Source organism: Homarus americanus, unplaced genomic scaffold, assembly GCF_018991925.1.
Source record: "Homarus americanus isolate GMGI-L3 unplaced genomic scaffold, GMGI_Hamer_2.0 scaffold57980, whole genome shotgun sequence".
NCBI classification, from domain to species: Eukaryota; Metazoa; Arthropoda; class Malacostraca; order Decapoda; family Nephropidae; genus Homarus; species Homarus americanus.
The window spans coordinates 2502028-2517220 of NW_024716703.1; the positions used below are offsets into that span (position 1 = coordinate 2502028).

At 40.2% G+C, this 15193-nt stretch overlaps 2 protein-coding genes across 6 annotated transcripts; both read right to left on the minus strand.

Annotated features, from left to right (window-relative positions):
• Positions 1-1634: 1634 nt before the first annotated feature.
• Positions 1635-2842, minus strand: LOC121858465 (zinc finger BED domain-containing protein 5-like). Its single transcript, XM_042354911.1, has 3 exons — positions 2837-2842; positions 1951-2058; positions 1635-1910 (listed from the first exon to the last, which is right to left on the minus strand). The coding sequence occupies exons 1-3, from the start codon at positions 2840-2842 to the stop codon at positions 1635-1637; spliced, it is 390 nt and encodes a 129-aa protein (XP_042210845.1).
• On the minus strand, positions 2168-13188 carry LOC121858234 (type I iodothyronine deiodinase-like). 5 transcript variants are annotated; one of them, XM_042354524.1, is made up of 5 exons: positions 13122-13188; positions 6055-6241; positions 5630-5739; positions 4998-5184; positions 2168-3676 (listed from the first exon to the last, which is right to left on the minus strand). In XM_042354524.1, exons 2-5 carry the CDS (start codon positions 6079-6081, stop codon positions 3632-3634), a joined length of 369 nt encoding a protein of 122 aa, XP_042210458.1. In that variant the 5' UTR covers positions 6082-6241; positions 13122-13188; the 3' UTR covers positions 2168-3631. The 5 variants fall into 5 exon arrangements, with proteins under 5 accessions (XP_042210458.1, XP_042210457.1, XP_042210456.1 ...); XM_042354523.1 differs by lacking the exon at positions 13122-13188 and adding an exon at positions 13001-13115; XM_042354522.1 differs by lacking the exon at positions 13122-13188 and adding an exon at positions 12780-13115.
• Positions 13189-15193: the final 2005 nt, after the last annotated feature.

A 15193-nucleotide genomic window follows, 5' to 3' on the forward strand; every position in this document is an offset into this window, starting at 1 on the left:
TTATTGACGAGTGCCACCACCACATTGTTAACGAGTGCACCCACCACTTTATTGACGAGTGCCACCCATCACTTTATTGACGAGTGCCACCCACCACTTTATTGACGAGTGCCACCCACCACATTGATAACGAGTGCCACCCCATCACCTTGATGACGAGTGCCCCCGGTGGGTAACGAGTGCCACCCACTACCTTATTGACGAGTGCCACCCACCATTATTGTTAACGAGTACCACCCATCACTTTATTGACGAGTGCCACCCATCACTTTAGTTGATTGACGTGCCACCCACCACTTTATTGACGAGTGCCATGACCACCTTGTTGATGAGTGCCACCCACCACTTTACTGACGAGTGCCACCCACCACTTTATTGACGAGTGCCACCCACCACTTTATTGACGAGTGCCACCCACCACTTTATTGACGAGTGCCACCCACTACCTTATTAATAAGTGCTACACTACCACATGTGTCTTCTATATTTTTGGTATATACTGATCTGCTGCCTATACTCTACTGTATATATGAGACTAAGTTGTAAAATTGAAAATCATCTCATATTAGTACACGGAGATCACTGTTATAAGACAGCTCATATAAAAAGTTTCGTAACAAATCATTTAATAAAAGTTATATATACTGTACGAGTGTTATTGACGGTTACCCTCACTTCACCTTACCTTGACGATGAGTGCCACCCCACACACCTCGTTGACGTGCTGGACCCACCACTTTACTGACGAGTGCGACGAGTGCCACCCACCACCATAATGATGAGTGCCACCCACCACCTCATTGACGAGTGCCACCCACCATCTTACTAACGAGTTCTACCTACCACCTTATTGACGGCTGCTACCCACTACCTTATTGACGAGTGCCACCGACCACATTGTTAACGAGTGCCACCCACCACTTTACTGACGAGTGCCACCCACCACTTTATTGACGAGTGCCACCCACCACTTTATTGACGAGTGCCACCCACCACTTTATTGACGAGTGCCACCCACTACCTTATTAATAAGTGCTACACTACCACATGTGTCTTCTATATTTTTGGTATATACTGATCTGCTGCCTATACTCTACTGTATATATGAGACTAAGTTGTAAAATTGAAAATCATCTCATATTAGTACACGGAGATCACTGTTATAAGACAGCTCATATAAAAAGTTTCGTAACAAATCATTTAATAAAAGTTATATATACTGTAGGTAGGCTAGGGTTCAGGGTACACAAGTGACCCAGCGTGAGAACACAACATCTGTTAAACCTGGTGGACCTTGGCTCTGCCTCTCAACCACTCGCCCACTCTCATCGTGACTCTTACACCATGACACACCTTTCACAGCATAAGTACCGTTTCCTCGCCATTGAAGGATCTTTTCATAATTATTTGCAAACGAGAGTAAGATAATTGAGGTGCCTGGAGAAGTATAGATGGTTGTCCCAAGTATAATACACAGATCATAACCTCGGGAGTTATATCATAGTGGTTACACCAAGCCTTTCACTTTATTATTATTATTATTATTATTATTATTATTATTATTATCAGCTGGAACCTGGCGTTGCCAGATTTGTTTTTGATGGGCATTTCATAGTCTGTCCATGATCACAGCTTCAGATAGGAGACGATTGTGCCTGCTTCTTTCTAACAAGCATGTCGATTCGGGAGCAGTTGTGGATAGTGCAAAGAGCATCAACTCGACGTTCCAGTTTTTTTTTTAATGTAGAAAAGCCCGACTCGCACAAGTATATCGAGCTGAAAGGGAGAAGTGATTTCAAAGCAAGTTTTCCAATCTTCGAATAGAAGTCAATGACTTGGGCCCAGAATATCTGCACAGAAAACTTCTTGTACAGCTCCTTTACTCCAGAGTCAAATTTCATCTCCAGGGTCTGAAACAGAATTAGGTTCAAGGGAAAATGGATTTCTCACCAATCCTAGGTTCATTTCTTCAATGTCAGGGAAGTATTGGGCGAATTCTTTCTTCAAAGTTTCATGGTGCCTAGTTATCTCTGCACTGAGACGAGCATCAACTTCTTCCTGCGCAACATCACAGAATGTCTCAAACATTGTAAAATCATAGTTGACTTTCCTAGTCCAGTTCTGATTCTTGGCTTTCAAATAATTGAAAGAAAAAAGTAAATCACAGTTTCAAGATCAAGTTTATTCAGCTGGTCAAAGATATCAATCAAGTTGTGTGTGCCAAACGTTGTTTACACAACGGTTCATCGTTGTTTCATCATTTTTATGCATTTGTATATCGAACATCTGCCCGGGGGCCCACCTTGAAAGTGCACTATAGCCCACCTGTTGAGTACCACTGCTAGACACATTTATAGTGCTGGGCACATTTAATGCAAACTCTCTCCCTCTCTCTCAGTACTATACTAATGTACAGTATTTATGCCAGAAATTACCTATATACAGTACTTGCCGAGTCTGTGAAGTTGTATGACCGTTTTAACTGAATATTATTTATCTATCTATTTATCTCCCCCTGTTTTAACCTTGGAACACAATGCACGAATATTATCTTGTTTATATATCCTCACTGTAAAAGGGGCGAGCAGTTAAAATTCAACCATGATACAAAACTATTTTTTGTGTTTTGAAAACTAAATGGTTTAAAATTATACTCCTCACTTCCTGAAAAAACTTTCTTCTTTTGAAAACAGAAATGAGTTAATCTATAACTCAAACAATCATTCTTAACTCTAGTGGACATAGTTAACCTGTCAGCTCTATAGTTTTGACCAGATGGTGTTAAAAGGAGAGAGGAACTTGTGATGATGTGGAACTCGGAAGAAAGATCTCTCACCGTCATTATCTTCAGAGTACAACTATAGTCACTTACTTTTCCAGTTCACTCGTCATGCACGTGGCAACAGATCCTTCTTCCAGACATAACGTCACAGATCCACCATCGAATAGTGTCAGTACAATATATAACCCAGTTAAATTACTTCCTCTTACACCGTCTTCCATCTACTGTCCCACAGGTTTTAGGAATTAATAATCCTTCCAGTAATCCAATAATATATATATATATATATATATATATATATATATATATATATATATATATATATATATATATATATATATATATATATATATATATATATATATAATGTGTGTCTGGAAATCCTTAATAATACTCTCATTCATATTTCATTTTCACTACTGAATACGCCAATAAATTCCTCAGCGTCTACTGTGGTATCAACACCTTTCAAGCAGAGCATCATTTAATACTGACCTACACAACAGTGAAAATAAAGTAATAATAAAGACACAACAGTGAAAATAAAGTAATAATAAAGACACAACAGTGAAAATAAAGTAATAATAAAGACAATCGGATCCTTCTCTACACAATACCCATTTTGTTTCCGACATCAAATGGAACCCACAAATGAAACCCACAATTGTCTGGGTATGAACTAATACTATCTTTCATTTGTCTCCGTTCTTATACAACATTAATAATAACTGCGATCTTGTATAATCAGTGTGTGTGTGTTCTCTTCGTGTCCTGCAGCAGGTGTGTCGACAACATGGTCTTGTTGCATGTTGTTACCTCCGGATGAGGAGTCGAGAGTAGATCTTTCCCCTACTGCCCCTTGTACTTCTCCAACCACTCCTCAACCTCAGCCAGCTGTAAAATATGAAACATCAGTAACAGCATCATTTTAGATAGAAAAAACACACAATAAGTTTCCTACGTATAATCAGAAATGATCATAAATACATTGCTCTAGTAAATTTTTAATTAAATACAAGGTACTGTACATTACAGTTTGTACGAATGTATTAAATTGTAAATACAATACTGCCACATTGTATTTATATACCTGTCAAATGCATTTCAAATACAGTTCTAAGATTCTAAGATTACATATGAATTTAGTTCCAAATCTTTTAAAACATATGTTCATACCCTCCGGCCGCTAGTTGCTGCTTTTCCAATAGTTTTTTTATTTACTCGCCCATTGGCTGACCATTGACCATAGCGACTAACTGGTAACTGTATCTCAGGTAGGGGCTCGTAGAGGTATTGGCATATTGCCGACTTTACTAAGTTTACTTGGCGGTATTGGCCTTCATTAGCGCCAACCTCTCAAAAAGCTTGTCGGACAATCTTCCTCTCCTAAGGTGAGTGAAATCAGCTTAGCAAAGGAAAACAGTCGTTCAACTGGTGCTGACGAAAGCAACGTGATGTTGTATTTCAAAAACATATCAAGAATTAGGGGATACTTGTGAAGACTTGTTAATTTGTTGTCTGGATCATTTAGGTATGTTAGTACCACCATTTCTGGGGTTTGTGCTGCAGATTTCGGTGATGAACTGTCAAAGTTAAAATACTCGTCGTTGTCCGAGGACCGAGGCGATGCATCTTCATCATCCCGTGAGAAACTTCTAGCTGCTGCCACGAGCACTTCTCGCATAAGGGAAATTTTCGGCTGAACGTTGGTATTTTCCCTAGGGCTAGCCTGACCCATCATAGCTTGAAGTCATGATGAGAAACTCTGGCAAAAGCCAGCCTACCGATTATTGTTTGAAGACTACCGCTGTACCTTTGTTGGAGACTTGGTGGTGCTGCCATATCTGACCGCGGGAATTTCGGTAGATTTATTGTAAAATTTTCGGAACATTTTTATAACATATCAGCTCAACGTATACGGTAATTGTATAATGTTTATGAAAATGTTTTTGAAAGTAAAGTATTTATAAATGCTAAATATATCTGAAAATGTAATTAAGTACGCATTTGAGACTCGCTCAAAACTATTTATAAATACTGTATTTAAATACATATTGCATTTAAATACGTATTTGACTATTGTCAAATACATTACTGACCACCTCTGTGTGCAACTACTGACACACAGTTACCAGGAGGCACCTGTGTAATTTAATATGATTAAGAAAAAGTAAATATCAATAAAAGGGAAGCAGGTGATTAATGTGCACTATACCTTATAATTATTGGGTCCTTGACCCCCCTTGTAAACGATGACTCCGTCCTGGACGATGTAAAGCCTCTCAGGCACACTACCATAAGTCTTGCTGGTCTCGTCTGTGAGCAAGTCCACCAGCACTGGGCACTCCAGGGGCTCCAAATCCAACATGCGCTGTGCCGCTGCTAATCTCTCCTCCATGGTCCTGTTGATCAGCACAGTACTAATTATATTAGTGCCTGTTGAAACCACCACAAGCATTTACCAGCATGTCTACAGATGGCGGGAAGGGTGGGTGGAGACACTGAATTTTTAAGAATATGTGGACTTTGAACTAATAATGCATCATTTTATATTTGTTACCACTTAATTTGACACTAAGACCATTTTTATATGTCAAGATTGATTTAGAACGCTAAATTATTGACACAGTATAAACGAAGCTGTCGTACACTCACTCACTACCAGCACGATGGGTCATTAAGGCAGCTCAAAGGAACACGAATGTATGACCAGTGTAGAACTTTGACCTTCGCTGTGGTTGCTCCTTACTCCAAAATCAAACCTTCTCTCTTATCCAAAACCGAACCCGTTTAACAAATTCGATAAAACTTTGTCACGACACACACACACACGACAACCAAACTCACTTATGGGAGGAGATCTCGACATTACCCTTGATGGCCCAGCCGTCAGTGGGATGAGCCTCGGCCACGTACACCAACACAAACTCCGCCACCCCCGAGAAGTCTTCCGTAACCTGTAGGCGAGAGGCATCATAGTGACTCCTCCATATGGGGATTAAGTTAGGTTATCTCATATAAATTAAGGCTAGTTTGGTCATGTTAGCATTAGGCCGTTTAACCCCTCGTGTACAGGGTCTCTCTGTCCTAGGTAAAATCGCTTTACGTTGGTCAAATGAAATATTAAAAGTGGCGCCCCCGCAGTGAAGGGTAAATCATATAGTGAAATATACTGGAGGGTTAATCTTCAGGAGAACCCCTCCTCTCAAAATTCGTTTCTCATGACAAAATCAACATATTATATATTAGTCAATAGTGGGTGCAGAACTCACCTTACGGAACCTCTCTAGGTTGGCCATGAACGGAGGTCAGGTACACGACCCAAAGTTGATGATGTAAGGTCGACCAGGCTTGGCAAAGTCCAAAAGGTCACTCAGGGAGCGGTCACTGAGGCGCATCAGCTTCGGGTTAGGCGCCTTCCCTCCCTCCTCCGCCTCCATGAACGTCTCTGACCAAGCTCTGAAACCATACACCTCTGCTTACTGTATTGCTCTGAGCCAGGGATGATCTTTCATACCTATATGCTACATCTGCATATTGATTTTCACCTTCCCGTCTGTAAATTCTTCCTTGCCACAAAAGCATGAATGGAGTTGATGAATTGATAGTATGTGTGTGTCTGTCAAGGGTGATAGCATTTATGTCGGGTGTGTTAGTGTGCATGTGTCGGAGTTTTTTTTGCTGCGGGGAGCAGCTAGTTTATTGTGCACTGCATACTCATCCTGTGAGCGGTAGTACAAATAGAATTACCGGGTAGACGCCACAAAGGGTGTTTATCAGAACCCAGTAGTCAGGATATTATGGTATTGAGTGTTGCAGAGTATCCAGTATGTTGTTTATTTGGCTCGGTACATACAAGTTTGCTTAGGTATTAGATGCGATTTTTTTTTACGGGGATTAGCCCACCTTGGCACAGGTTACTGACCCACATCGGGGGAGAAATTTAATAGTAATAATAATAATAATAATAATAATAATAATAATAATAATAATAATAATAATAATAATAATTCATAGTAAATATTTTCTTAAATATAAAATTTAAAATAAAATTATAAAATAATAATAATAATAATAATAATAATAAAAATAAATAAATAAAAATAAATAAATCAAAAGTGAGAAACAATATATGTATGTTGTGTTGTCAATAGTAAGAGAAACAATTGAAACCCTGCAATTGTGTGTAAATGTGGCAAAAGGTCAAATCAGTAATTTGGGACTTGGTCACAATTTTCGTGATGCTAAATGGCAGCAGGGTCTACCATTAGACAATATATTATGCTTCCAATATCTTCCCAGGCGGTAGTACCTCCCTGTTTGGTAGCTACCTACTACAGTTTTAGTATATCAGCTATCTTGCCATCAGATATAAGTGCTGTTCTATTTTCTCACAGTCTAAGACGGAGTGTTGGAATGCGTGGCATAATGTCTGGCCACACACTTTACATTTAGTTTTGTTCACATCTGCCTTAGTCTATCGGTTACAGCATCTTGTAATCTAGTGATCTTGTTACTTGCTCCATATACATATTTACTTGATACATCTCATCATGGTAAACAATGGATTGACTAGTGCCTGTTTGAATTTGTCTACTGAATTCATTTTCATCAAGTTCTTTCATTATTACAGTTTTTAAGGTTCTGTTTGACAGTCCTAGATTGTATTCATCAGTGTCTTTGTTGGAAAACACACGGCAGCTTGATCCTGATACCCCCGTCAACAAGATACACACTGTATATTTGTGTCTGGCTTCAGAGACAAGCGGGTGACAATCTGTGTTGTGGGTATCAAGAGCAAGTAGTGAGGATAAGGAGTCCGTGATAATGAGATTGTCAGTGGCAGTGTTTTCAACAAGTTTCAGGGCTGTGAGTGTGGCAAATAGTTCAGTTTGTAGAGTGGATATCCAAAATAATAATTCTAACTCCTTTCTCTATTATATTACCATTAGGCTGAATTACAATGAGCACTTCCAGCCCTCCCACAGACAATGTTAAGAGAGCAGTCAATGTAGGTGGTCTGTGTGATGTGATTTTCAGTTTGTATGTTATGTGTGTGTTCAAGAGCTCTCACTTTGACAGTCTGTTGGAGATAAGGATTAGATGTGGTCAGTCGTTTAGGCGGGTATGTGGGTGTCGTAATGCCAAAGGGAACTGTTCATGGCTGCTGTCACATCTTTATACAGATGGTCTAGTCCAAACATCCTCATAGTAGTTTGGATCCATTCATATTCACCAGTTCAATGATTCATATATTCCAGCAGCTTCCTAGAAGCAATGTTATCTGGATCACAACGCAAGAGCCTCGGACCTATCATAAGGTTTTCTTCAATTATTCTTTCTCTGACACTGAGTATTCATAGCTCTTTCCTCATATTGATTCCTAGGATAATTCTGAGGACTTTCTATCAGAGAGCATAATTATATCCTAGGTACCTATGTATGTACGTTGTTTTGACACTTGATATCAGCGCCATAATGTGGGGTGTACCTCGCTACACATTTAAGAGGTTTTAACCCATCAGTACATTGGCGGGTTAGCTGTTGTAAGGCAGGTGAGGTACAGGGGATAGGGACACAGAGATATTTAAAAGAGGAGACATAGTCAATGTTGTTGTTACCTATCTTAAGCTTTGATGGTCCGCTTTTGCGGTCACCAGCTAGTTTGTTGAAAATGTGTGTGTGTGTGTGTGTGTGTGTGTGTTAGTATCTGTCGGGGATGGCAGTGTGTGCTTATGTGTTGAGGGTGTTAGTGTGTGTGTCGGGTGTGGTATTATGTGTGTGTGTGTGTGTGTCGGGTGTGGTATTTTGTGTGTGTGTGTGTGTGTGTGTCCGGGTGCAATATCAATATCTGCACAGCAATCACTTTCAGAGAGTAAAAACTTCATATTGAAATACAGCAACAACGAACACAAAATTTTAAATACATGCGTTGTTGTGATGATGGTTGTTTATGGTATACACTGATAAACGCCAGGTGGTCTGACATCCCTCTGAGGCACCGAGTCCACAGTCTCACCTCAGTACTCTCAGGGGTTGTGTTGACAAGTGATAACGCCCGAAAGCCAACTTATCTTATAAAATTTACGTCCTGATCTCTGTAAACATACCATATCGGAATTGAAGGTTAGTGCAGGTGTACTACTGTTCCACATTGTGATTTTACTAAGATGTTAATTCTGGCAGAAACTTGCTGATGTTAAACAAAATAGTGATGTTTGAAGATAAGTTAACTCGCCTACAAAGAATTATATTGCACATCTATTATAAAAATGCTGTTGTGGCGGGACTGATATATGAAGGTCAAAAAGGTCAACACGTATGAACGAGACGACGATCACGACCATATGTATTGTGTATAATTACACTTCGTTGTATGTAAACATGTTACTACAAGAAGAAAAATTTGTAAGAACAAATAAATAATAATCTTCACAGCTCACCTTCTAAGATTTGACTTTAGTATTTGCCAGAACTGTTGCGGATCACGTAGGTGAACCTTCAAGTAGACGATATGAATATTGCTCTTTAAAAAGTTCTTTTTGCCAATAATGAAAGTGGACACAAACTCCGGGCATAACTTCAAGAGCGGGACGAGGAGAGCCGCAGTAAACGCCACCACCAGAGCAGTAAATATTCTCCATGGCAACAAGGTATAAACCATGATCTTCGAGGCGGCCATGGTGTTGGTTGACTCAAGTAGCTAGTGCGGCAACTACGAGTCGGAAGCTGGTGACACTATAAACTAATTAAAGGTAACCCACCAAGAATCTAGTGGTGAAGCAGAGACCAGGAGTGCTAATATAGGGCCACACTCCCCAGCAGAGGCTCTACACTAGTCGTATCACGTAATTGCCTTGGTGGTTGCCTCGGCACTGTTTGGTCTTTGCACACAGGGTGGCCAGCGGCTGCCAGACGCCCAGGTTACGAACATCATAAGTGCTAAAAAGTTCATAAACTTCTGCGGTGGTGATTCACTAAAGAATTACGATGTCCACACCTCAGTTTAAAATGACTGACTTTTCTTCATAGCTTACGGTGACTTTTGAGATCTCGTAAGCTTTTGCAAGGCAGGAATAAGGCAGTTTTCTCTATTATACAACCCGAAATAAGGCAAGCAGAGTATTAGGTTTTATATCTAGAAGTGTAAGTAACAAGAGTGCAGAGGTCTTATTGCAACTATATCTTGCGCTAGTCAGGCCGCACCTCGATTATGCGGTTCAGTTCTGGTGCCCTTATTATAGAATGGATATCTACAGTAATTCACTGGAGTCGGTGCAGCGAAGAATGACGAAAATTATTCCGGGACTTAGAAACCTTCCATAACAGGATAGGTTAAAGAAACTAAACTTTCATTCCCTAGACAGACGAAGAGTGCGGGGAGATATGATAGAAGTATTTAACTGGGTGAAAGGAATCAATAAAGGGGATATAGATAAAGTTCTTATAATATCCGAGCAGGATAGGAATCGTAGCAACGGATTTAAGTTGGATAAGTTAAGGTTTAGGAGGGAGATAGGAAGGACCTGGTTCACAAATAGGGTGGTGGACGAGTGGAACAAGCTTAGCAACTTTGTAGTAAGTGCTGGAACGCTGGGAAGTTTTAAAAGGAGGCTAGATAGATTCATGGATGATTGAGAGTGGTAGTAACTCTCGACAGGAGCTGCCATGCACAGGCCAACCGGCCTATTGCAGACTCTTATTTTCTTATGTTCTTATGTAAAACATTTCACACAGGCATCATCTTGTCTAGAGTGTATGGATCGACGAATGTGATTGGATAGTTTCCCTTCATCTCCGCCCACTTTCTAAATAAGGAAAGACCATAACTAGTTTTGCCTTTGGAAGAATATCTTTTATCTACTCTGAAGAAGTTTTGCCTTGGTTCGCCCAAGTGTGGATGCGCAGTAGATAGCATAGCTAGTAGTACGTAGTAGAGATGTGCAGTAGATAGCACAATTAGTTAACTTCGTATCTCAGCAGTGTTAGTGAAGCTGGGCCCACTTTTGGAGGTGAGATTACTCCCTCGTCCATATCGTCGAGGTTTTATTAGTTTCCTTTCTTTAAACCTGATCGTGTGGTGGTCGGGACCTTTACGAGAGTCAGGTTTGAGTGACCTCTGACCACTATTGTTTATTTAAAACTTTCTATGAACCTACAGTATTCACTTATACAGTATATTGTTTTTTCTGGTGGTTGTAGGCAGTGTGCCACCTTTAGCTGGTAAACACTGTCTCAATCGAAGTATGAGAAGACAAACTCATGATAGGAGCCTGTAATATTATATGACGGTGCAAAGTTTGCAGGGAAATGAAAGGATTACATGAGACATTCTAGCATTAAATGAAGTAAAATGAAAAAGTTCAGATAGCATTGTTGGAGAAGAATCTCTTTATATAGTCAGGAGTTGAAATGACTGAGAATTGCACAAAGCAGAGGTTGACAATTATGTTAAGGAATATTGGTCATTGTCAGATAGGATTATGTTAATTAGGTTTCAAGTTATATTTATTGACATGGCAATAATTCTGGTCTATGCATCAATAAATTATAGTATCACTGACGTATTGGGATTATCTTTTGAAGATTTAAATAAGGCATTAGAAGTTGTGAAGTTCAATGAACTTATTGGAAATTATTGTAGAAGATGATTCTATTGTATGATTAAATCTTAACGTAGCAAAGCAACAATCCACATTAGCTCCGGACCTCCCAGATTCTATTGCAAAGGCAGGGAAGGGGAGAAAAGCACAGGAAGTACGACCACACAGATTGTGTAATAGAAGTGAAAGGGAAGAAAGGTTAGTTAAAATTTACAAAGAAAACAAGATAGTTACTGCAGCTTCACCCGAGGGATCTTTGTATATGGACATCACCCAGCAAACTATATAGTAATTATTTTTCTAGGCTAATAGACGCTGCCAATACGACACAGGGAAATTATCTGATTCTGCACTTCATTATTACACAATAATAACCATGGATGTTTACCCCCTTGGACGCAATGAATTTTTATAACTTTGCTGGGAAAACTGAAACGTATCATGAGTGAGCAGTTTGTCTTGGCTGGTCTCCCTCCACCACTCACCCTCGTCCCCCATGTTGACGATAACCTTCACTGATGGATTAGAGGTATTGAGGTAGCGTGCCACCACACTATGACTATTAGTTTTAGACACACCACAACTATTCTTCCTTGAGTATCATATGGACACATATTCGTGGACAAATACAATGCAGTGTCATATGTAAAATATACATTCATTTATCTGTTCATCTATTCGTCTGTATTTAGTGATTTGTGAATCCCGCAGCCTTTCTCGCCACCCTCCCCCAGTCCTCCTCGACATCACCCCCCTCCCAGTCTTCCTTGTCACCCTCCTCCCAGTCTTCCTCAGCACCCTCCTCCCAGTCCTCCTGGTCACCCTCCTCCCAGTCCTCCTCGTCACCCTCCTCCCAGTCCTCCTCGTCACCCTCCTCCCAGTCCTCCTCGTCACCCTCCTCCCAGTCCTCCTCGTCCTCCCGTCACCGCCCCCCAGTCTTCCTCGTCACCGACCTCCCAGTCCTCCTCAGGTTCAGTACCTTCTCCCCCTGCGTCATCTCGCCAGACCACAACAAAATCTGAGACTCTTCATGGTCACGATGATTCACCCTTATTAGGCTAATATTTATATAAAATTAGAAAATCCTGTACATCAGATATAATTTAGTGTCTTAACATGCACTCACTCATCAACCATCGATTCAAATTTTCAAATGATTTTTTTAAACAAGACGGCCATGAATGAATGTGTTTACAGAAGTGTCTCATATTGCATTGACGTAACTTAATCATCCTCTGCAATACATCACAATAATTTTCCGTGCTCGCATATCAGTCGCTACTGTGCTTACAGTACATTACTTCATAAGCAGCATATATAAATATATAAAAGTTAGCGTGAGTTTAGATAAGGGATACGTATGTTCATGTGTGTGCCTATTGGGATTCACTTACATGAACAAAAATAATTTGGTCCTCTCCCAAAAATAGCGGTAGTCTGCAGCACCATCCTTAACGAAGTCTATATATGGGCTTCCCTTCTTCACGTCTGTCTTCTTGAGAAAGTGCTCATGCATTACCTCCCGTATCATAGGGGTGATGGAGAGCGTGGTCATGACGCAATTATACAACACCAGCCACACCATACGAAACGGCAGGGTGACGTATCGTATTACCTTAGACACGACCATGACGCACAGTTTAGATGTTAATTCACTGTATATTTATCGAGAACATTTTAGTTGTAGATATTAAGATTACACCTCTTCTCATAAACCTACAACAACACACACTAACCCAGCTCCAGTGTGGCGAAGCAAATAGTGCACGCACTCAAAACATGATAGCCTCACATACCGCCTCGTAGATGATTTTGGTTATTTCGTGAGATTTTATTTCCCCTCGTGTAATTGATATATAGCATACTTGATATACAATCATTTGAGTAAAAAGTTTGTAAAGTATATTAAGATTTAGCAAGTGGATTAAACATCTATCTTGATCAAAGAATTATTTATTGACGCACTGTTAACCAATTTGTCGAGCTCAAGGTCAGGAGGCGGGCGACGTGGTGCGCTTGGACTGTTAGACATTGTTTTTAACAGTGGTGCAATATTTTCATGAAGAAGGAAAATTTCAAAGCTAATTTCGTACCAGGAAATACCGTGACGCAAACAAAGAAAATTCCTGAGGCGATGAAAATGGCTGCTGAGATTCAATGTCACGAAGTGTAAGAGGATGCACCTGGGGCGTACCAACGGTAAGGAGGCGTATCATATGTCCCAACGGGATGAAGAAAATGTACTAGTTGAGACTGTGTGTGAGAAGGACCTAGGTGTGTATGTTGACAATGAGCTGAAGTTCTCGGGCCATTGTGAGAAGAAGGTAAATCAGGCAAATAAATTATTGGGTCTTATAAGAAGGTCGTTCAGATATCTAGACGGTCCGTCCCTCGTGACGATCTTCAGGAGTGAAGTGCTTCCCCATCTGGAGTACTGTCACCCCATCTGGTCCCCGAGATATGCTAGGGACTGTCAGTTGGTTGAAAATGTTCAAAGGAGGGCCACCAAACTGGTGCCTGCACTTCGGCACCTCAGCTACCCTGAGAGATTGGAGCGCCTGAACTTGCCTAGCTTATACTACAGACGGGCAAGGGGGGACCTAGTTGAGGTTTATAAGCATCTCAGGGGGCACTACTCAGTTGAGTGTCCTTACTTGGAGCTGGCGGACGCTCGCCCCACAAGGGGTCACAGCTCAAGATTGAAGAAGCCGCAAGTCCAGAAAACCGTGAGGGCAAACTTTTTCGGAGTGAGGGTTGTAAACTCTTGGAACAATCTACCAGAGAGTGTTGTGACGGCACCGAGTGTGAGCTCTTTCAAGAGAAGACTTGACCAACACTGGAGCGGGTTCAGGTACATTCAGGAGCCGGTGCATGCCCAGTATTTGCCAACAGTGCGTGACAGAGACGTGACCGATCGCCCGGGCGGCTAGCGAGCCGATCTTTTGGTGAAGAATATAAATGAAAAGAGGCGTGACCGATCGCCCAAGCGGCTAACAAGCCGATCAGTGGCATATACAGGAATTTTCATCGTCGAATATATGAAATTAAAACTTTTAAAATTATCTTTATTTATAATATATAAGTTACAGATCATAATTCTAATTTAATTAGCTGGATGCGAGTTATTACCAAACTGCTCCTGGGCACAAAATGGTATTGAATCGCGTTATTACTAGATGACAATATAAGTACCTATTTATAATTAGTCCAGTAGGAGCGACTCTACAACGAGAGGGACACATGAGTAAATCAGTTCAGACTCGAAACAGTTACTAAACTGTAGATTTTTTTCACAGTACAGGTTAAGTTGTACGCATGATTAGGTTTGGTGAGTTCATGTTCGTTCATATTGTCTGCTATTTAGAATGTTTTAGTTTATGTTGTTGTAACTTCAAAGAAAATGGAGTTTGTAATGGGTCACACTCTGATAACTTGAGATTTTATTATTACAGGATCTTTTTTCTCAAGTTGATGTTTTTTTTTTTAACACCAGAGTTGTAAAAAGTACCGGGCTTTGTTACTTAAAAGTATTGTTACAATGACAAAATGCAACTCAAGTAAAAGTAAAGGTAACAAAAAAATTATTAATTGTCTCAAATATTAAAATAAATCCACAGTAAATTATAAAACATAGTTAACTAAAGAGAAAAATAAGCAGCATAGCATACGAACATGTTTATTTGCAAATATTTCTATTGAGATTAATCAATAACTGATTCTCGAAATTATGGCTGTCCAATCAGGAGCTTTTAGGCCCATGTAGGGGGGTAGAAGTTTACCTATCCCACTACTGTTAAACATTTGTAAA